Raw genomic sequence first — 23,222 nt, 5'->3', positions numbered from 1 at the left:
CAAAACTGTGTAAACATTAAGAAAAATCGTTACAGCATCATAACAAAATCTGTTAAAGGTTTTAAGTTTTGTTCTACTTTACCATGGATTCTCTCGAAACAAAACTTTAACGCTATTATCTTGAAACGACTGTCGAGTTGTGTGTTCCAAAGGTGTGTAAATATTGCTTTTATTTTGAAACTTCTTATCCGGAAGTTGTAATTCCTTTCAAACGCTGCGCGTGGTCAGCAACAAAAAGCCGGGGACGAGAACAGCGTGTAACAGGTGGGTGAGTTACAAGTTAATAACGTGTGTTTTAAAGATATTTAAACAAAAATGTCCAGGTATAAACGCTGGCATGATACAGCGGAGTTATGGTGGTCTAGTCTGGCAGTTTATCCTTGTCTTCTTAATTCAAAAACAGGCGCACGCGGGACAGCAAATATCTTAATGTTGTTATCGTGCTTACTTTTTAAAAGCTAAACAAAAACGTACAAACAAAAGTAAAATGGCGTGTTCATGATGCATTTGGTCCCACAGCGTACTGAACACGGTTCACTGTTGTGAGGTGGTAAAGTGTTACCCGGGGTCATGTTGATGGTGATGGTGATTGGAAAATGGCCCCCGGCTCGTTCAAGTCTCCTTGACTGTGTTTTGTCCTCGAGGAGTTTGTCATTGATGGTGTTGTAACGGTTTTACTGAAGATCTGTGGGTGCAGTCACTTCTGTCAATAAGAGGCAAGATCATTTCTGTGATATTATCATTTTGCCTGTATGTGTGAGTGTGTGTGTGTGTGTGTTGAAGATAAAACATGAACTCTCTGCAGTCAGCAGTCTTCAGGCAGGTTAACACACACTTGTGGCATTGGTTAAAGAGTCTTTAATGTTTCTGGAGCACACTGCAGGTTTTTTAGGTGAAAGGTTACTTGTCTATGAATGAATGAACACCCATTAAACCATCCCTCTGTGTTTGAAATCATCCCCTCTCTCCTTTTTATCTTAGGTAATCCTAATAAGGGTTGCACAATTCATTTTTAAAACAAAAAAAATCATAATAAGACCAAGTAACACTGCAATTAAAGATAGTTTTAATGATGAAAGTCTGCTGTACTTGAGGGATTCAGCAGTTGCTCTTCAAATGAGAAAATAGGTTTTGTTTGTTGACAGACTTCAGATCTTTATCATTTTGATGTGATTTGTCATGGAAATGACCTTAAATCTGCAAAAACAATAAGTCACACCAGTTATGAAACATATTGCAATCACAATATCTGTCAAAATACAGTTTCTTTAGACCACATCAAGCAGCTCTAACCCTAATACATCTGTTCAGTGCTCCTGGAATAACTACAATGCTAAATGCTTACTTGACTTTATATGACATTTGGAGCAGGTCAAACGGTATAAAGTGAAGTATGTGATGCAAGGGGCATAATATGAAGTTCACATTATACAGAAGCATTATTTAGATATTTACTGAAGCAGTGTTGAACATGTTTACACTTCTCGGTGGTTAACAGTTAATTATTGATCCATTTAATCATCAGTCATAGTTACTACTGTAGTCATTTATCTACTGAGTGATCTTGTCACAATTAGAATGCACTAAGCACAGGTCTAAACCATATTCTTAGGTCGTGTGGGTTGAGAGGGGCATTAAATTAGGGATGCACCGATATGACTATTTCCACCGATACCGATATCCGATATTAATATTGCTGCTATGGCCGATAACCGATATTTACCGATATCGATATATGTTTTTAAAAAAAAGTTTCTGAGATGATAAAAGTTTGTACAGAATGAAAATCATGCAAGCTGATTTTTTGAATGTCTTTCTTTATTTTCAAAACATGTTTTACCTCCAAATAACAAGGTCACATAAGACACAAGTAACCAACTACAAGTAAAGGTTTTTAGAAACATTTACCACTTGTAGCAAGTGTGTAACTAAATTAAAGTACAGTTTAACTCCCTCAACTCACTAAACTCCTGTGAGAAAGTTTGGATCATAAATTACAAACATGAACATAAATAAAAATAATACCCTGCCAAAGTTACTGTAACCGAGATAAGGGCGTCTATACTGGGTACGTAAATAAAGTCAACAACCCTTCCTCCCGGCAACAACAACCGCGCCACTTCCCTTCACAATAAAACTACACAACAGATATGAGAAACAATACCTGACAAGCTCTACTAAGAGCTGCCATAATTAAAAAAAACATGTTAAAATACTTTATCAAACTTGCCAGTATTCATGGCAACCAGATATTTATTCAATTGCAAAACATCGGAAAAGTAGCGCCGACTTGGCAGGTTGTTGCGGGGTTCAATATGCGCTATCAACCGTCGGAACCCTCGGCTGGTCGTCAAGAGCAATCATTTCCATTACCTTGATCGTTATTGCCCTGGCCACTGTCTTCCTTTGGTCGAGTCCCAGCTGCGCTGCTTTCTTTTTGTCTGCTGCCTAATGTTACTAGCGTTAGCTTCCTGCCGTTGTTTGTGTACTTCTGGGTGGCGGTTTTTCAAATGACATGATCAAATTTGTGGTATTGAAGGACTTGACGCGGAACCCTCCTCGCATTACCTCGACTTTGCAAGTGTTGCATAATGCTTTTCGCGTATCTTCTATTGACACCCTGAAAAATCGCCCACACCGCTGACATTCTCTCTCCTCCACACACACACAAACACACACACACACACCTTGTGCTGCGCTTGCGTCACTGACGCTGTCCCCTTCCCGACACACATACACAAACAGCAATTAGACGGGTATAAACATCGGTTGTTAAAATCGGCGCAGTTTTACTCATTGCACCGATGCCGATATGTTAAAAAATGACGAACATCGGCCGATACCAATATTAATGCCGATATATCGTGCATCCCTACATTAAATGCATTCAATTAAATGTTTCCCAAAGATGATTAAGATGATTTAACTCATCTCCATCTCTAGTTTCACTTCTTCTTCAGTAGAACATCATGTCAGTGTCACTGCACAAAGACCGTCTCCTCAGCAGCTGACTTTCTCTGACCTGCTGCAGTTTCTCAGTGAGCGTCAAATATTTTTACACCAGTCAGTGCAGTGATTCATTTGTAGCCACCAGCAGAATATTAAAGCTTAAGGTTGTAACTGCTGTCTCTAAACTCCCAGACTTGCATGTACTCCTCACCTCAGTTCAGACTGCAAAGCTTAAAACACACGTTTTTTTTCCTAATAGTTAAACTCTTATTTCAAGTTACAGCAGCGGTTGTAGAGCTATAATTAACGCAGCCCCTGCCCCTTTGTTTCTACAGTATATCTCTGATACAAAGACACGTCATCTGTACAGTGAGACACGTGGAAAACATAATTTTGTTCTCACAGACATGAAGATGTGTCCTTGTGTATTAGCATACAGCATGGTGAAGTGGAATCCCATTACAAATGGCCACAGAAACATCCAGCATTCATTTTCATTGAAGATGTTGATCAGATTTTCCCAAACCATGGAATGATGATGTTCTCAAATGACTTGTTTTGTCCACAAACCGAAGCAAAGGCACCAGAAAATATTCACATTTAAGAAGGTAAAAAATCAGAGCACTTGTTTTTCTTATTAAACCCAATTATTTTCATTATCAATACAGTTGAACATTAATGTAGTAATCAATTAATAATCAATTCGTTTCAGACACAGTTTCAACACAAGATAAAACAGGACATGGCACAGTCCAGTGACTCCACAGGACAGTGTCCTGTGATCTTTGCAGTTTACCCACTGATCAGCTTCTATCTCACTCTGCCTAATCACCTCAGCTGACCACATACAAGGGTCAGGAGGGTCACAGGTCAGTGGGTGAAAGGTGAGGGGGCAGAGACACAACCTGCTTTAACGTGCTGAGTGGTTTGGTTCTTGTTAGAGACGTTTTCTCTAACAATACTAATGTGTGATTATTCAAACAGGGTGTGTTAACATACACTGGTTGTAGTTGTATCAAAAGTCTCATAACTCTTCTTAACTTCTCCCTTCTCATTGATCTAGTCTATGGATGTTCATTGATTGTTTACACCAGGACTTTAAGGCAGTCAGACTGCCTGTCCTGCCACAACACACCAATCAGAATCCTCCCAAGATCCAGTGTGACCTTTGATTGGTAGATTAGCTGAGATCACCTTGTAACAGAGTCAGTGGGAGTGTTGTGTTGCCAGTAGTATATCAGTGCATCCCCCTTAAGACAGAGTGTCTGCAGTAAACACAGTCTTATTGGATGATAAGCTGCTAAAGGAGAGCCACTGTCCTCTGTCACAGGTGAGTGGTGAAGACATTCAGCAGGACATATGTAGACACATCAGATTTTTGCTTATAAGAAGTGGAATAGGCAGTAGTTTCCCTCTCATCCCTCTGTGTAGTTTGCAAGTTTCAGATGCTTTTATTGCTTGTTTATCTTTTTGAGCTCAGAGGTTGGTACCATTGCTTGTCAGGTTGTCTGTTGTAAGTATCTCTGTGACTGTGGAATTAGGTAATTGTTAGATGGTTGGAAGTGGTTACATAGAATCAAATAAATACACACGTGACAAAATGTTAACCTCAAAATTACCCCAGAAACATTCTATTCATATAGCACATTTCTTAATAATGTTACAAAGTGCTGAACAATCGAAACCAAGTGAGGTAACTACAAAGCGCTTAACAAGCAGTAATAAAACAAAACCTAATGAAAGTATATTAGCTACACCAAAAATGAATTAAGACCAATTAATATACATACAGTAAGACCAAATGAAAGTGACAATTGAAGTGAATTTCCCAAGTATGAGATCAACAAAATCAAATCAAATCTAAACGTGTGCAAATCAAATATTACTAAATGATTTGATTAAAAAAAAAGTCTTAAGATATGATTTAAACAAAGCTAGTGATATGTAAACAGAGTGTCTGGTTCTCTCATGGCAAAAAGGCTTGATCTCTTCAAATTGGGATTTTGGGATAACCAGCTTCAAAGCACAAGAAGCCTTATCCACTCTTTAAACAATGAACTGCCAGTTTAGAGCCACAGTCTTCCTCCATTCGATCACTGATCACCAAATTAACATTACACAGCAGACGCCGTGTAATCATGCAATCTAATCAACCCCACCAAACCTACCTGAGTGCCCCCTCCCCCCAGTCATAAGATGTTTTCTTTTGTTTTTGTTTCATCAGCGTTGTCTCTCAGTTATCTCGTCCCGAGTTATTGACCTGAGGTCCCTGTTTCTAAACTCTCAGTCTCATCAGTCTCCTTGTTCCCTTCCATTTGAAAACTCACTCACACACCATGTTGGGAACCTTTCACACAAACCTGCTGAACTTGTCAAGAGAGCGTATGTTTAAATATATGATATATATATGTGTGTGACATAATTGTACTGCAATATGAGCCACAGGTGGACAAAGTCCCTCTGTTATTACTGTGACAGAGCAGTGAGACAAAGTGCCTGAGGTCTTTGTATTCATCATCACTCTGCCATATGTTGGAAGTTTAAACATTTAGGTTTTTTTTTGGATTTATCTTTTGGCTGATGCTAAAAATTTTAAAATCCAGGTCAGTATGATATTTTTTTGAAAAAGAAATAGGCTTCATACAGACCATTTACCATCATAACAGGAAATGCAGTGTAATAATAAAGCCATTTCCAGCTAAGGGTAAAATATCTCCGCTCATTGTCTATGTATCTTGTTACATAGATCAACCACAACATGAATACCAGTAACTGTTATTCATGTTGTGGCTCATCAGTGAAGCTCTGTGTCTCTGTGCTCATTCTGGACCATTAGTAATGCGATTTTATCCTTCATATACAGTTTATATATATATATGTGTGTATATATATATATGTATATACACAATATGTATGTGTATAGCTGTGGCTTGAGTTGACTGGATCTGATACAACATTAAAACCAGTTTTGTGGCTGATTGGTGTGGTTTACTGTAAAACTGGTTACAAGGATTTATGGTAATTGTAATAACGTTTATGTTTATTCATATATAACAATATAATTAATCAATAATAACGATCAATCGAGAAAATAATCGACAGATTTATCGATTATGAAAATAACCGTTAGTTGCAGCTCTAAAGCTGGTAAATATCACCTGTAAACATCAGCATGTTGGCTTATGCTAGAGGCATGTATCCTTGTAGAGCACTGTTAGAGCCGTTTGTTGACTTGTCTTCTCTTCCTCACTCCAGACCCTCAGACCCTCGTCTGGCTTGCTTTCCTCCATACACTCCTTCACCTGAGGGCATCCACTGTAGCTCCACCTCACCTCAGGGCTCTACTCATTTGTATAAAACACACCCTGCAGCCCCGTCTTCACCTAACACACTCACAAAGTCACCACTCCACCCAAGCAAACAGGCGGACCCTATTCTTTGAAAATACACACTGGGTTTCTGCCTCTGGATTAGCACAATGCTGAGTCAGGAGTTCTTTCACGGACTGAGGTTGCCAGATCTGGAGGATGTTAGTCAGTACATGAGGAGTGTATCTATACCTGTTGTTGTTAGCATTGGGGCAGCTGCTGCAGCCACAGCCTATTGCCTGGCAACACGACCCAAGGCCCTCCCTTCAGTCTTTGACCTTCACATGCAGTCAGTTGAGCTTCCGGTGAGTTAAAGGTTAATTTGTCAGGTGATTAAAATGTATGTAAAATATGTGGAAACAGTATTTTTACAGGGTGGTAATGTTGATACTTTATGTACTTCAAATGACTAGTTAGTAACTAACTCTGGTAACAGATCTCTATTTGTCAGCAGTAATGAATCAAACTGTGTCTTACAAATCTCTGGAATTAAAATCAAGTATTAGCTGCAAATAAGACAACATTTGTAGAATTTAGGTCTTAGTTATATCCCAGCAAACAGACATAATGTGATGTTGGAATATCTGTGAGATTAATGCTTTCATGACCTGCATTTGTTAAGGGTGGAGAGTTTGTACACAGATCACTTCTTCAGAATGGAAACGGTCACTTGACACATGTATTCGAGGACGGCAGGACAGTGTACGAGTCCTTTCTCCGAGGGGCCAGAGTCTCCAGTGAGTCACAAATAACATGTTCTTTGTCAGTGCAGTCAATTGTTTATTTGTATTTGCTTGATCACCTTCCAATATGCTTACCTTGATAACCCTTCATCTGACTGTTTGCCAATACTATATCACGTAACATTTACTTGATGAAAGCTGATTCTTTTCTGCTGAAAGCTGATAACTATGCATTACTATTTTCTGCTAATTGTACAAACCTGACCAGTGGGCTTCTAAGTCATCAGTCATCGCTGCATACATAGCAGCATCATACCTATATGATAAAGATTGTACTTCAACTGCTGCCATATATGTCTGTTTCTTTGTCCGCTGTCTTGTTTGGCTTTCTTTAATGTGGTCTGTGAAAGCACTTTGTTTTTAAAAGCTGCTATATAATTAAAGTTATTATTGTTATTATATAATTTGCCATACATGTATTTTTGTCAAACACTTGGAAGGGAGGTAAAAAGTGTGTATTATATGATAAGATGTTGTGTTTAAAACACATATATATTATTTCCCTCTGTGTTTCCTTTTATCCTCCAGATAATGGTCCTTGTCTGGGTTCCAGGAAACCAAAACAGCCGTATGAATGGATGTCGTATGGAGAGGTAAGACTCAACATCAGCAGCTCACTTTGTAAAATCATAATGGCCTCCAGCTGGAGAACAGTAGAGCTACAAGTTACTCTACAACCAGCTGTTGACACATAATCTGTGACTGATAAATCGACTCTGTTGGCTGGATTTATATTAGATAAGGTTAATTTCCTCTTGTTTGGAAAAAATGATTAAAGAGGTATTGCTTCAGATTTACACATCCACTGCCGTTATGTTGTCATGAGGACTGCTGCTCAGCTTGTTTTCCTCACTAGGGGATCAGTCGACACAAGTGAAAACTACAAATGTACACCAGGCTGAATGCTTTGATATAAACACATTTTTACGAGGCAGAGTCTAAAGAAAAATGTAGTGGTCCATCTTAATGTAGGAGCAACTTGCATATCTCTCAATTACTCGTTAATGTATGAAATCCATTACATAATAAGTGTTATTTCTGTTGTGTGAGTCCTGAGGACTCTTTCTGTCATTGTCATATTTAGTGATTAAAGAGGCTTTATTGTAACAAAATGATAGCCACGCTTTGAAAAGTGTTAAGTCAGCAAAGGTGGTGATGTATGCTATTGTCATATGTTGACTGAGAGTAAAACATTAATTGAGCTTGGTGAAATATTAATTGTGTGTGTGGGTCTGTGTGCATGTGCGTGTTAGGTAATGGAGCGAACAGAGAATCTGGGTTCAGCATTTCTTCACAAAGGACACTCCAAGACCACAGACCCCCATGTTGGCATCTTCTCTCGGAACAGACCTGAGGTACACACACACACTTAAATTTAAAGATAAACAAACAAAATGATATTTAAGTCATTTAATTGAACCAGTAGCTATAATCTGAAAGGATATTCCATGACTGAAATGTATCTTGGTGCATGTTGAGTCTGTTTGTCATCATATCACATATCACTTTATAATACTTTGTTTTGAGTATATGTGTCATCCTGTGATTGTTATTTGTTTGTGTGTGCATGTGTTGTTATAGTGGACCATCGCTGAGTTGGCATGTTACACCTATTCTCTGGTGTCAGTCCCTCTATATGACACACTGGGAACAGAAGCCATCTCCTACATTATAGACAAAGGTAAACCTAAACACATACATTTACCTAATTTTACTTTGATTAAAATTCACAGTATGTATTTCGGCTACTAGTTTCCTAGGGAATTGATGTTTTTTTTTTTTGTTTAGTTTCCCTGTGCATTTGTGGGGAGAATGTGCAGCAAACAACAATGAGTAGCTGTGATTCATTAGTGAAAAATTTACACAATAAACGACAACACACTGACTTACTAGCAGTGCTGAATATTTCCCTCCTTTTGCCCTCAAAAATATAGCAGAGGTAGTAAAGATGATAACGTCATTAAAAGGCAAAATTAAACAATCTGTTACCTTAAATAGAAATACAGATTTATATGGATTTATTGGGCAGGTTTTACAACAGATTACTACAACAGAAGTAATTTACGGTTACCTTTCCTATAGAACAGGCCTTGTCCTTTTATTAAACACAGTAAATAGCCTTATGTAATTTATCTTATTTACATGACAGCATGTCCGTTCTGTCTCTACATGGTCATGCATTGACAATTCTCCCCTGCTCTCTGTATGGCACACGGCAGAGTTCTGTGTCGATGTGCACACACAGATATGTGGCGTCAACCACCTGAAAAGCAGACAAAAATATCTGCATGTTTTAAAACGCTCCCAGGGTGGTGAAGATGGCGACACTCACTTTCCTGCGAGTAGCAGCCTGAGTAGTTTTCCTGTTCCGTGTCCAAGTCCAGAAAATACCTGTTCTTCCAGAAGGCCAGAAAGATACACTACAGTGACAAAAGCTGTACACTTTGTGGATAATTGTCATAAAAAGCTATGATTCATGAACCATGATTCCTTTAAGTGTTTGTGTTGGTGTCCATGTACCCTGTAAGACAGCTGTACATCTAGGGGAAACACTGTGAAGAGCTCATGATGTGATTGGTCTGCATGGGTTTGTTTGTCTGTTCCTGCAGCCGCCATCTCCACTATCATATGTGACGTGGTAGATAAAGTCAACCTGGTGCTGGACTGTACAGAGGACAGGAAACACACTGTGAAAACTATCGTCCTGATGGATACACAGAGTCCCGACCTGAGCCAAACCTTCCAAACCCTGGTCAACAGGGGGCGACAGGCTGGAATCCACATCCTCAGTTTGCAGGAGATGGAGGTCAACAGGCAACTTATGTCCTTAACCCCTGTTTTTTTTTTATTTCATTCCTTCCTCTTCTTGTTTTGATTCAGTTTTTTAAATTTACATATTTTTGCTTTTGTAATTTTTGTTCCTTTATATGTGTTTGTTTGTTCATTCATTCATTTGCCTTGCTTTTTATTGCTGTGTTTGTCTTTGCCCTTTATTTCATCTAAACTAATGTCTCTTGTTACACAGGCCATTGGGAAGGCCAACCATCAACAGCCAGTGGTAAGTACTGTAAACAATGGCCTCTTACTGCTCTCTGACAGTCTGTCTTTTTGTTAAATGACGCTGTTTGACCACTGACATCACCATCTCTCCAGCCTCCACAATCTGAGGACATGGCAGTCATCTGCTTCACCAGCGGAACAACAGGTGTGATACTCACAGAATGACACCCAGAATCATTGCTATTTAATGTATATATATGGAATGCATGGAATATATAATATTATGTTTATCTAAAGGTGTAAGTGTGTGTTTGCACTTTCAGGAAATCCAAAGGGAGCCATGTTGACACATGGGAATATTGTGTCCAACACCTCAGCATTTATCAAAATGACAGAGGTGAGCGAGGCTGTGAAACCCCAGTTAAGATGGAGTGTAACACTTCCACTTCTCCTGTTTCTCCTGCTCACCTTCTCTTCAGGCTTGTTTTCCTCACCTGCCATATGTTTAACTCTTTCCTCTTCTGTCCAGTATTACACTGACAAACCACCTCAGGAGATAACATACTGTACCCATGTGTTTGAGAGAGTGGTGCAGATACACACATCAATACTGATGACTTTCTCTCTCTGTGCACGTCTGTCTGTGTTTGAATGTGTTTTAGACTCACTATTCATTTAGTACCAGTGATGTCCATATGTCCTTCCTGCCCTTGGCTCATATGTTTGAGAGAGTCGCACAGGTATGTGTTTTCTTAAAGATGAATCCATATTGCTGTGATTTCTCTGTAATCATAAGCTCTGAACTCTTCCCCTCTCTGTTTCTCTGCGGTGTTGATGACAGGGAGTGATGCTCATTCACGGTGCCAAGATTGGCTTTTTCCAGGGAGATATTCGTCGTCTGACAGATGACCTGAACACACTGAAACCCACTGTGATTCCTGTGGTGCCCCGAATCCTAAACAGAATGTATGATAAGGTAGGTGGACTGTGAGCACAACCACAGTATGAGAGGCAGTGTTGGGTCAGAGTTACTCATATTAACATTTTAAACATTTTAAACATTTAGACATGCTGGGGTCATCTGACATCCTCTGTGCAGGAACACAGCGATGTGATGATGGTGCTGATACTGTAAGATCTGTTTTTGTAGATTTATGGGCAGGCCAATACCCTACTGAAGCGCTGGCTGCTGGGCTTTGCCTACAGGAGGAAAGAGGCAGAGCTAAAGAAAGGCATCGTAAGGAGGGACAGTATCTGGGATCAACTCATCTTCAGGAAGGTCCAGGTAAACAGAACCAGCTCAGTTAGAACTCCTGCCATTTCTATGAATGTGTGATAATAACGGGTGATAATGTGTGATAATACATTGAACTTAGCAATTCATATGAATTTTATGAACAATGAATGTTTAATTGCATCCAGAATGCATTTCGCCAGAACATAGGAGCAGAGAATGCAGTTTTAAGATCATTTGAGGCGAGGAATTAGTCATTTAGAATTCAAACATGTGGTTTGTGTATTAAGATATGACATATTTATAGTTTGGCAGCGACCTTGTCGGAGGTGATCAGTGTTACCTCGGCCCGTCCTGATGAAATGAAGGACCAGACTGAAAAATGACTGAACTCAGCTACTGTCTCTGTCTACATTAGTAATTTGTATTAAGTCATTAAGTAATCTGGCCTTTTTTTAACTGCTCTGTATGGTTTTAGAGTCCTGTTTTTTTTGAGTATTAATGCAGTGTGCTGCCCTCTACAGGCCAGCCTTGGTGGTCGCATTCGTGTCATGATCACTGGAGCTGCTCCCATCTCTCCAACTGTTCTAACTTTCCTCAGAGCAGCAATAGGTTGTCAGGTAATGCGCGCGCACGCACGCACACACACACACACACGCGCGCACACACACTCACACATCTACCTGACCTTCATACATGTTTTGATGGTGGGAAGAAACCAGAGAGCCCAGAGGAAACCCAGACGGGGAGAACATGCAAACTCCACACAGAAAGGTCTCAGACCAGGAATCAAACCCAGCACCTTCTTGCCATGAGGCAGCAGTGCTAAACGCTACCAATGCTAATCACTAGTCAACCGTGCAGAACTCAATTAAGTTCCGCTCTAGTTTGGAGTTCTGTCATGGATCACATCACACTCACTATAGCTAATATGTATAAAGTCTGCCATCAGGTCTGTAATCTTGTAACCTAGATATTTTATCATCTTCATAATGTTCACCGTACATAATCGTCTGTTTTTTGATTTTTTTAGCAGCAGTGATAATCATTTTGATCTTCTGTCTTTCAGTTCTATGAAGGTTATGGACAAACAGAGTGTACTTCTGGGTGCACGATGACCACGCCTGGGGACTGGAGTGCAGGTTTTTGGCTTTTTTTTGCAAACCATGACATATGATGTAACCTTTCAAAATTGAGGAACTGCACTGTACAAGAACTAAACTTGACCTCATGTGACCAGGTCACGTTGGAGCTCCTCTGCCTTGTAACTCAATTAAACTGGTGGATGTGCCTGAGATGAACTATTTGGCCATAAACGGAGAGGGAGAGGTGAAACACAACGACTAAAACACCATCACAGAGCCACTGTCTTTATTTATATATACATATATACATACATATATATACATATATAGAATCTCTCTCTATATATACATATATATGTGTGTGTGTGTGTTTTCTGTAAATGATAACAAATGACATCTGTAACTGTGTCTATTTGCTGATGTTTTGTAGGTGTGTGTGAAGGGTACTAACGTGTTCCAGGGTTACCTGAAGGACCCAGAGAAGACAGCAGAGACCATTGATGCAGAGGGGTGGCTTCACACTGGAGACATTGGAAAATGGCTTCCTGTAGGTTCATGTAGTTCAGCTTCATTCTTGCATGTATATTTTTTTTAAATCCATGTCACTTTGTTAAATTCAAACTTTTACAAATCAAGCAGAATTCTGGACATTTAAATAGATTCATAAAATGATTTGTTTTATGTAGAGGCATTAATTGTATAGACATGAATGTTTTACCAGAATGGGACACTGAAGATTGTGGACAGGAAGAAGCACATCTTTAAGCTGGCACAGGGGGAGTACATTGCTCCAGAGAAGATAGAGACCATCTATGTGAGGAGTGATGCAGTGGCACAGGTCTTTGTACATGGAGACAGCCTGCAGGTGGGTCAAGGATATTGTGTGTTTCACCAAAACCTTTGTGTGTGTGTGTGTGTATGTATGTATGTGTGTGTGTGTGTGTTTCCTGTTGGTGACGGAGTTGCTCTGTCACAATAGCAAACTGCAAAAATAGCGATCCAGCATCCAGGAGGAAGCAGCTACTAGCCCAATGAGCACACAAGTCACACACATTATGACTTGTTACCAGCACTTACTAGTACAACAAAATGTTTAGATTCACCGTTAATGGCACACTGCGTTTCTTAATTAACTCTTGTTGAACTGTAATTACTTAAAGTATACATATTTGAAATATCTTGGTCAATTTAAGTGACCAAGCTAAGCCTGTGCTCTTGTGAATATTTCTGTTCCCTATGGTGTAACTTCAGGATCTGTTGGTGTGAAAAACCTCTGTATTTAGCTTGAATGTTTTGTGTTTATGTCCAGTCATGTCTGGTAGCTGTGGTGATCCCTGACCCTGACTTCCTCTCTGACTGGACCAAGAAGACCCTTGGATTGGAGGGCAGCTACCAGGAGCTATGTGGCAGACCGGTAATATATTAATTCCATTCTACATACACTGTAAACCAGTCCCAATCTATTCACATACAACAGAGGTTCCCAACAAGGGACAACAATGTCTAAAAAAGAGTTGACCTTGGTTCAGCTTTTGCTGCAGTGCTCTCTGCTGTTATTTAGTCAAATTTACTATTGAACAATTTAGCTAATGCATGCCAGAGCCATATGTGCATAGTCCACCTGAACTCCCCACATCTCATATTTATTTTATATAACTGTATATTTACTAATTAAATAAAACACCCCAGGAAGAGTAGCAGTGCTTTAGGGCACAGCTAATGGGGATCCTAACAAATAAACAAATCCTAGGTTGACTCTATGTTGAAGGAAGCATATTATTGTTAAAAAAAATAAACAACTAATAATACACTTTTATACAACTGGTCTTGGCTCGCTCTGCATCAGACTTTTTCTTGGCAGTAACTTTCCCAAAAACCATCTTTTGTTTGCGTCCAACACCTGTTGTTGGCAGCTTTTCTGACATAGCTTTGCTGCAAGTCTGTCGTTGGATTTAGCAAGCTAGCATAAGCTCTGGCACTGTTTTCTGCACATTTGCAATTAGTGCATGAAGAGTGGTACATACATGGGGCAGGGGGGGCAAATGGCAGTTTGATTGATGCATCACAATCCAATTAATTCATTTGGGCCGCTCATTATGGTGGGATGGTGTTTTTATAGGCCTGTCCGTACCACAGGTGATTAATTTTTTTTTCTTTCTGTGACAATGCATTAATTAATTGGTTATAATTAACCGGTGAAGGGGGTTTGAACCATTACAGTAAAAATGCTTCAGAAAATAATCTCAATTCAGTTTCATGGTGCACCGCGTGCTGTCTCACCGTCTCACTGTCTCACTGTCCTGCCATAACATTAATGTGATGAGTAACACCTGTGTTTTTCCTGCTAACAATGTCAAAACTGCTGCTGTGAAAAAAACCTATGGTGACATGATTTAGACAGGTCTTGTTGATGAAGGGGAGCTTCAGCTCTTCTGTAACGGCTGAGTGAAATACCAACTGGAAACTAAATATATGCACATGAAATACACTCTGCCACAACTACTGTTAAGTAAAATGCAGTTTTTAAATTGAGACAAAGATAAACACATTACAGTTTATTATGTTACATGTCGTAGTGTTGTATGTTACTGTACTGTACTGTACATACTGTATATGAGTTACAACATGACTACATACAAGCATGTACTGCTCTATCACTTCTATTGTTAATGACTTGATGAAATGAGTGATATAAGCATAGAATAAATTAAAATATATATTTATAAAATAAATATTGTTGAGTGTTGATTGAAAGAGGTATCTCTTGTTTTTTCCCCGTGTGCACAGGATGTCAAAGCAGCCATCTTGAGGAGCATGCTGCAGTTGGGAAAGGAAGTAGGCCTCATGTCCTTTGAGCAGGTACAACATGACATGAAGTTTGTTGCTTTTTTACACAATTTGTTCAACTATGGATGTATTTTTATCTGGACATTAAAGACTATTATTCTCTAACACTACCTTGCAACCTGTGTGTGACGTTCAGGTGAAAGCCATCTACATCCACACTGAGATGTTCTCAATTGAGAACGGCCTTCTCACCCCGACATTGAAGGCCAAGAGGAACGAACTGCGACAACACTTCAGATCCCAGATAGAGGAGCTGTATGCTGGGATCAACATGTAGAAGGACAGGGGTGAGCAGGACATGAGGACAGGAGCTCCACCTAATACTAGGTTTTTTTGATGAAAACAAGAGGACAAGCTGAAGCACACAGTAAATGAAATGAAGAGAGGTCCTCTCAGACATCATCCACCTGTTAGGATCTCTGACAGAGGAACATTAGGAAACAATGTTTGTTTTTAAATGAACTTCATTCAGAGCATTTAGAACAAAATCAAATACAAAAAGGAATACAAAACCTCTGAGGATTTTATGTTATAAAATAAATGAAGCTATTTTACTGAATGTATTTACATAGCAAATTCTGTCAGAAAGCAGTTATTCTTATCATCTGCTATCAGGGCATTTTACATTTATAGGACATTAAAGGTAGGGTTGGAGATCCTGGAAAAACTGTTTGATCAGACTACATTTTGAATTCAAATGTCCAAGATCATTTCATCCTCTTTTTACAGGCCTGTCCATTCCACAAGTGACTGACATTTTTCATTTTTGTGACAATGCATTAATTAATTGGTTGCAATCTGGGTGTGAAGAGGATTTTAAGCAATACAGTAAAAATGATCTCCCACTCTACCTTTAAGTCATTTAAGACACTTTTACTTCAAGTGATTTACAAATGATCGACATATTAAAGTTGTAATCTAATAGGAATTATTTCAAAGGGAAACCGTTCTTCTTCTAAGTATTACATATTTCAGGAATTAATCCTGTGTGATGAACCACATTTAGAACCTCCTTCACACGCACACACACACTTTTACAGGATAAAGAGGGAACACTTGACCCACATACTGTAACTGGTTCACTGTGAGTCAAAGTGATGAGTGATGACTTAACAACTCATTGTCATTATTTTGATGGTTGAAGGAACAGAAGACATGTATGCATTCAGAGGAGTGCTATTATCACAAGTAAACTTTGAAAGGACGTAAGAAAATAAATGTACAAATAAAATAAAAACACCAAGGGTTGAACCTATAAACAGTGAGCATTGTTATTTATTTTTTACAATATTTTATTTATTTCTGTATATATTTTGAAAAATGTACATTTAACATTAGCAGTTGGTTCTGTTGCCTCACAACAATAAGGTTTTTGAGTTGAAGCCCTGTTTATTCTCCTTGTACACACATGTGTATTGCTCATATTTAATTTCTTATTTCACAGATTTTTTTCTGATGTCTTTTTTGTGGCACTATGAGTGAAGTTATTTTGTTAATTGATAGAGTTTTATAAAATGATTATGTTATGTAACATGTGCATGGGTTTTCTTCAGGTTCTCCTGTTTCCTCCCACAGTCCAAAAACATGCAATATGAGGATTAGATAAATTGTAGAAAATGGGTGGATGGATGGATGTTATGTAACAGTGAAAAGATACATGTTTTAATTTTGTTTGCAACCTCAATTAAATGATCTTGAATGTTTATGGTTTTGATTCCATGAAAAAAAAAACGTTTAACTGTGGTCTTCTTACTGTTTTAAAGTCATCTTACATTTGTTTTGGAAATGTTTTACTAAAGATCTTTACAAAAAACTGTGGTCTTGTGATATTTACTTTATTGGGACTAAATGTGAAGTAGTTTCGTTTATTCAGTATAATTCAGGGGTTTTGTAATTGTATCATTTCTATTTTCACAGCAGCTCCTTTCGTTCAATTTTTTTGGGAGAAGTTTGAACCTTTCAGCTTTCCGTAGGACAGATTGCACGTTAATCTGATTGTGGATGAAAGTTTTTTTTTTTTTCCGGTCTAAATATCCATTAAGTAAATATTATCCCTGGCATTTCCCAACAATGGCGCAATGTTTTACCCAACTTGTTTTAACCAAATGCTTAGCTCTAATTTTCGGTATTCGTTTGTTAGTTAAATGTATGCCAGCCACCTAACCCCCTCGATGTGTAACTTGGTACAGTCCGGAAGTGAAAACATTTTGCGGGAAGTTAGAAAAGTCCGAGCTTCGGAGTGTTTACTAAACAAACGTCACAGAAGCTGCTGTTGCTCACAATGAGGTGAGAACTATCAAGTGTGTATTTGTAATATAACCAACAGCCGTCACTGTCTTGTTTGAATGGAGACTAATACATTTAATTAGACAATCTGTTTTTTAACGTCTCTGTTGGTTTCGTGTCAACTGTGTCGTTTTGTCGTCATGACACAATACAATACTTAGAGTTACATAAACATACTTAAATAATAATAACACTCGGACACGTCTGTGAAGTCATTAGCATGTTCCACTGAGTGTAATGAATGGATCAAACTCAGCGCCGTTGTTATTGTTGATGACGAAGGTTTCCATCGTCTTCCTCACTACAGGAACAAAAAGGGCGGAGGAGCCAAGGTGCCGACAAAACCACCAGCTGAGACTCATGTAAGTCAGTCAGTGGTAGAAAAGACTCGAAACCATGATTCACTTTATCTTGTCTGATACCACAACCTTGAGTATCTACCGATGTCAATATCAGTTGGTTTTATATTTTCAAACCGTTTTATGAACTATGAAGCTGTTAACAACACATTTGTGCTGAGTCATTTAAATAAACAGCCCACACATCACTCACTTAAAATGCCTTAGCTGATTTGTATCTACATGTTTACAGTCCGTGCATAGTGACGCATGCCACATGTATGATTTTTGGATTGTATCGGATTCTACATTTTTATCTGCCCGATACGGATACTGACCGTTACTGATTCCCATCCCTAAAATGTCATTTACACCAGCTCTACTCGCCTCGCCTTACCTCGCCACGCCAGGCACGGTTTAAGTAGGGTTTCCACCATCATAGTACCTGGCACCAGGTACTATTTTTAGGCTGCAGGGAAAGAGGAAAAATAAAAAATAAAATAAAACAAACAATCAAATAACAGGTCCACAATTAAATGAGTCAGAAGACAGTCAGTGCAGGAGATTAGAATTAGTTATGAAAGTTATATAGCCATATTTGGGAAAATATCTCTCAAGTGCCTTTTTAATGTATATTTTATTTTCTCCATCTTGAGAAAAAACACGTCTTCTATAAGCCATTAGGATAGAGAGGGGCTCCGTTTTGATTGAAGACATCACAACATCATGAAACTAGGAGTGTAGTACCCACAATATGTCTCTAATGATTATCACACATACCTTGCAAATATGAGCACCACAAGCTGCAAATGAAGTTACTCCAAAATGACAACGAATCATCTAAAATGATTATTGGGGCTTTGGCTTTGATTTGAATAGATATGGGGCATCAATATGGACACGAGCACAACAGCACCAGTACTGACAGAACATTCCAGGGGAAACACTGGTCATAATGAAGTTGCAGTTACCTGTAACACAGATGTATTGTGCAGACTGGACAGGTCTGTTGTTGTTTTTAATTTGCATAGCTGTGCATTGTTAAGCAGGAAATGAAAACCTGTTACTTGCGTTTGTATGTTGACAGTGTTTTAGTATCAAAACAATGGAAATTGTGCTTTTTACTTGAATTGTCGTTTTGTTCTTGTGTGTTCAAATGCAGAAAGCTTCGTCTTTCGATTATGACTCTCCCAACCTGTCTGGTATAGGCAAAGTGAGCTTCCTGGAGGGACTGCAGGGAAATCATGGTGACTCTCTACACTGCATGACTCTCCTGTCCTTATCCATAGAAATCTCTCTCTAATAGCCAGAGTATTATCACACTATAGGCCAGAATTCTATTAAACCTTGTTCCATTTCTGTGAAGTTTGAGTCTTGTTCAAACAGAATTTCTCTTCAGAGCAGCAAACAGTTTTCAATACTCAATATTAACATGTTTTCTTATTTATTGTATTGTACACTTTTACTTTTTACTGATTGTTTTTATCTTACACCCATCATCTGTTGCCTAGGTAACGTCCTGCACAGTACAGCGATAGAGGAAGCGTTAAATGCCTTCGAGGAGGGACAGACAGACAAAGAACAAGCAGGAAGGAAGGATGATCCTCAGGTGAAGGCGAAACAACGTGGAGCTGTGACGAAGAGGAAGAACACAGAAACTACTAATGAGGAGGAGAAGAGGGGTAGCGGAGGTACTGGACAGAAGGCAGAGGCCAGGTGAGGTCAAGGGATTTAGTGTTTTGTTGCAGTTACCTTTGACAGTGTCATTACTACTGTATTATGGTGTGAGTGCAACCTTTTATCCCTTATGTCTGCAATGAAAAGACCTAACAGGGGACGGGGAAAAGGTCAGAAGAAGTTAGAACCTGAAGCAGAGAGAAACGAGGCAGATGCCAACGCCGTTCCTCAAACAAGCAAACAACAAAAAGATGGCGGACATTTGGTTGGGAAGAAGCCAACTAAGAGGACGAGCCCTGGAAAGACAAAAGCAGCGAGGTGAGGTCACGGATCACAGGCTGATTTCCACTCTAGTCCAACATTAAAAACATCCATGTGTTTGTCTGTCCTGTATTATCATTCACTTGTCTGTCTCACTGCCACAACAAGGCCACTGAAGAATCAGCAGATGAAGGGCACGAAGAGGAAAAGTCAGTCAGACAATGAGAAATCTTGTGACCCTGAATCACAGGTAAGTCCACAATACTGCATGTCCAAATAGTCTCATGACAAATGTGAATATGAATATTGTCTCTTTTTTCCCTCCCCTCTAGGAGTCAGACACTGATGTTGATCCGCAGAGACGTAAGGGAGTCCTGTCCTCTGATGAGGAGGTGGTCGATGATACCTGCTGGGTACGGAGCAACTTTAGTAACCAGGAACAAAGCAATTTGCAGTTTGGTTGTAATTATAATTTTTTGTCTCATTCATTCAGAAACCAACTCCAAAGAAGGCCAAAGTGAAAAGTTTTAGCAGAAGAAGACAGTCTTCGTCTGAGTCCAAATCCAGGAAGTCTTCATCAGGTAAAGGGAAAAAAATGACGAAGTCTGTGTGTCATTTGTGACAAATAACTTCAAATATGTCTTTAAAGAGCTGTTTGAAATTTTCAGGAACCATACTTATTTACTTCTTTAGTCATATAAGAAGTTTAATAGTGTGCGTGCGTGTGTGTGTGTGTGTCTGTGTGTGTCTGTGCGCCCCTGTGAAGGCAGTGCATCTGCAGGAGCAGAGAGACCCAAGAAACGTGGTGGTCAGCCAGGAACAGAGTTGGAGGTGGTGCTGGACGCATTCCTTGATTTCTGTGAACAATACAAGTAAATTTCCACTTTTCACAGACATTTTAAATCATTTTTGCTTTGTTAACACTGCAGTTGAGGACGGTTCTGTTTGTTTTAAATGTTCATGTGTTTGTTGTTTACAGGGAGTCAGTGGAGTCTAAAGCAGTCAAAGAGTCAATTCATCTGTTTTCATATAATGTGAAAGAGCAACTCCTGGAAAAGGTCAGACATTCCACTTTCTGTTTAATTTGTTAGACTAAGGAGTCAAAGGTAACAAAACATTTTTAAAAAACAAAGTTTTATTTTGTTTGTTGTTTTTTAATCAGAAAACACTACAATAATGAAGTATAAAGTCATGCTTCATACCAAAACATATAACAAATAAATAAAAGTTTATGTTTTCCTTCAAATTAAGGTCGTAATATGCCAATTATAAATGGCATATACATTATATACTGTGTTACATCAACCGAAACTGGAAATGATTGTAACTGTATGTTCTCTGCTTTTTCAGATCTCTTTGTATAAGGAACTCAGGGTTTTAAAGCGGGAAAACGCAAAGGTAACTTTCTGTAAAAATACTACAGGAGAACATTTAATGCAGATATTTGTGTTTTCAGAACTTCAGTTACTTACCCTAACTTCTCTTTAAGTGATTAATCATCTACCTTCCTCAAAATGGGAGCATAACTTACAGAAGTGGCATCATGGTCGATTGGACGGGACCCAAAAGCTTGTGATTGAGACATTAACTCAAGAAAATGTTTATGACTGATGTTGTTCATCAAATGAGAAGTAGAAGCTCATTTTCCCATAGACTTCCATTTAAACAGGCTTTTAGCAACCAGCCGAGTCGCCCCATGTGCATGTTCTGTTATACTCTCACCTCCATGCTGCTCTTATTCAGCAGGGAGTTTTTTTATATACAGTCTATGGTTCCCCTCGAATGAACTGTCATGAACTGCTCTCTGTGTGTGTGTGTGTGTCAGGTTGCTTCTTTGATTCGCACAAAGACAAGCCGGCTGTTTGATGCCAAACATGAGTTTATGAGGTGAGAGAGAGTCCAGGCTCACAAGCAAGTTACCATTTTCAGAGAGTCAGTGTATTACACTATTTTTTATCAATGTTGTCTATCGACTGAAAAATCCCCTTTAAAGGTCCAGTGTGTGACATTTAGGTCATTCTGTATTTATCTGGTACTTTTTCTAGTCTTGATGACCACTCCAGACTGCTTTACACTACAGTTTTGCCATTCACCCATTCACTCCCATTCACTCCATATCACTCATTTTTCACGCCCATTCACACGCTGCCATCAGGAGCAAGGTGGGGTTAAGTGTCTCGCCCAACGACACATCAGCATGTAGACTAGCGGAGCCGGGAATCGGACCTACAACGAGTTGAAAGATGACTCGCTCTACTACTGAGCTACTGTCGCCATCCCACATAAACCTGGTCCATAAACCGATGAAGAAGGAGGAAGAGTGAAGAGATAGAACTATAGTTATAGAACAAGTGTTAACATCCTTTCTGCCATCATTCTCTGATGCACTTGAAAAGTGAGAGGCGAGTGGAAGCGTGCTCTATTGCACTGCACAGTCTCCCACACTGGACCTTTTAATAATTGATAAAACATCTATGCTATTGTCAGGTAAATGTGCACTCAGCACTGATGCATCTACTGTATTATGTCTTTTCACTGTTGAAACTGACATTTATGCCACAGAGCAGAGAGACAATTGCTGCTGCTCCAGAAGGAGAGATCTGAGCTGAAACAGAGGTTAACTGATCTGAGACGGAGCAATGCCTTCCTCCACGACCTCAGGGAGCTCAACCAGCGGTACCTAGACTACCGACACCAACACCCAGAAGAAAAGGAGAAGGTACAAACGTTACATCATTGAAATAATCACCTGGTGACATGACACAGATTTATAACTTTAGAAATAGAAATTATCCTGATCCTGGGGGTGTTTGTAGCAGCAGCTAACCCTTTACTGTAAGGCTCTATAATAACATACCCTGTGCTCTTCTGTCCTTCTCCTGCTGTGCAGTACGGGGCATCCAGTTTACCTGCTCTGCTGCTGGAGGCCAAACACATTCAGAAGACTGAGCACGAGCTGAGAAGTATCAATGACCGAATGGAAAAGAGACTGTTCAAGAATAATGGGACTTGTAAATAATGTGTTGTGGAATAAATATACATATATACAGTGGTGTGCAAAAGTGTTTGCCCCCTTCCTGATTTCTTATTTTTTAGCACATTTGTCACACTTAAATGTTACAGATTATCAAACAAATTTAAATATTAGACAAAGATAACCCACGTTGACACAAAATGCACTTTTTAAGTGATGATTTTATTTATTATGGGAAAAAACTATCCAAACCTACATGGCCCCATGTGAAAAAGTAATTGCCCCCCAGGCCTGATTACTGCTAGACCTATTGAATCAAGAGACGACATAAATAGAACCTATAGAAAATAGTCAGACAAAGTGAAGTTGACCAAAAGATCCCAAAAAAGAAAGACATCATGCCGTGATCTAAAGCACTTCAGGAACAAATGAGAAACAAAGTCATTGACATCTTTCAGTC

At 39.1% G+C, this 23,222-nt stretch overlaps 2 protein-coding genes across 4 annotated transcripts; both read left to right on the top strand.

Annotated features, from left to right (window-relative positions):
* Positions 1-193: 193 nt before the first annotated feature.
* Positions 194-15,880, top strand: LOC131472507 (long-chain-fatty-acid--CoA ligase 1-like). 3 transcript variants are annotated; one of them, XM_058649778.1, is made up of 21 exons: positions 194-264; positions 6,205-6,622; positions 6,940-7,054; positions 7,589-7,653; positions 8,314-8,415; positions 8,642-8,741; positions 9,670-9,866; positions 10,086-10,118; positions 10,214-10,265; positions 10,384-10,457; positions 10,723-10,800; positions 10,902-11,036; positions 11,211-11,345; positions 11,819-11,914; positions 12,364-12,436; positions 12,535-12,623; positions 12,810-12,926; positions 13,101-13,244; positions 13,689-13,793; positions 15,167-15,238; positions 15,363-15,880. In XM_058649778.1, the coding sequence occupies exons 2-21, from the start codon at positions 6,428-6,430 to the stop codon at positions 15,501-15,503; spliced, it is 2,118 nt and encodes a 705-aa protein (XP_058505761.1). In that variant the 5' UTR covers positions 194-264; positions 6,205-6,427; the 3' UTR covers positions 15,504-15,880. The 3 variants fall into 3 exon arrangements, with proteins under 3 accessions (XP_058505761.1, XP_058505762.1, XP_058505760.1); XM_058649779.1 differs by having other exon boundaries at positions 250-268; XM_058649777.1 differs by lacking the exon at positions 194-264 and adding an exon at positions 4,171-4,279.
* A 1,540-nt stretch (positions 15,881-17,420) lies between these two features.
* On the top strand, positions 17,421-22,837 carry cenpu (centromere protein U). Its single transcript, XM_058649788.1, has 14 exons — positions 17,421-17,512; positions 17,820-17,874; positions 19,013-19,097; positions 19,362-19,566; positions 19,675-19,845; positions 19,957-20,038; positions 20,121-20,201; positions 20,282-20,369; positions 20,555-20,660; positions 20,768-20,846; positions 21,139-21,186; positions 21,614-21,675; positions 22,351-22,507; positions 22,679-22,837. The coding sequence occupies exons 1-14, from the start codon at positions 17,508-17,510 to the stop codon at positions 22,805-22,807; spliced, it is 1,353 nt and encodes a 450-aa protein (XP_058505771.1). The 5' UTR covers positions 17,421-17,507; the 3' UTR covers positions 22,808-22,837.
* Positions 22,838-23,222: the final 385 nt, after the last annotated feature.

This window comes from Solea solea, chromosome 14, assembly GCF_958295425.1.
Source record: "Solea solea chromosome 14, fSolSol10.1, whole genome shotgun sequence".
Lineage (NCBI taxonomy): Eukaryota > Metazoa > Chordata > Actinopteri > Pleuronectiformes > Soleidae > Solea > Solea solea.
Note: the sequence above shows the minus strand (reverse complement) of the source record. Positions and strands in the feature narration are given on the sequence as shown.

Coding starts and splice junctions, on each gene's coding strand:
- LOC131472507 (XM_058649778.1), top strand. CDS start 6,428: ATGCTGAGTCAGGAGTTCTTTCACGGACTGAGGTTGCCAGATCTGGAG. Junction 10,458..10,722: donor CATTTATCAAAATGACAGAG/GTGAGCGAGGCT, acceptor AATGTGTTTTAG/ACTCACTATTCATTTAGTAC. Junction 12,437..12,534: donor GCCTGGGGACTGGAGTGCAG/GTTTTTGGCTTT, acceptor TCATGTGACCAG/GTCACGTTGGAGCTCCTCTG.
- cenpu (XM_058649788.1), top strand. Junction 20,039..20,120: donor CTTGTGACCCTGAATCACAG/GTAAGTCCACAA, acceptor CCTCCCCTCTAG/GAGTCAGACACTGATGTTGA. Junction 20,202..20,281: donor TGGTCGATGATACCTGCTGG/GTACGGAGCAAC, acceptor TCATTCATTCAG/AAACCAACTCCAAAGAAGGC.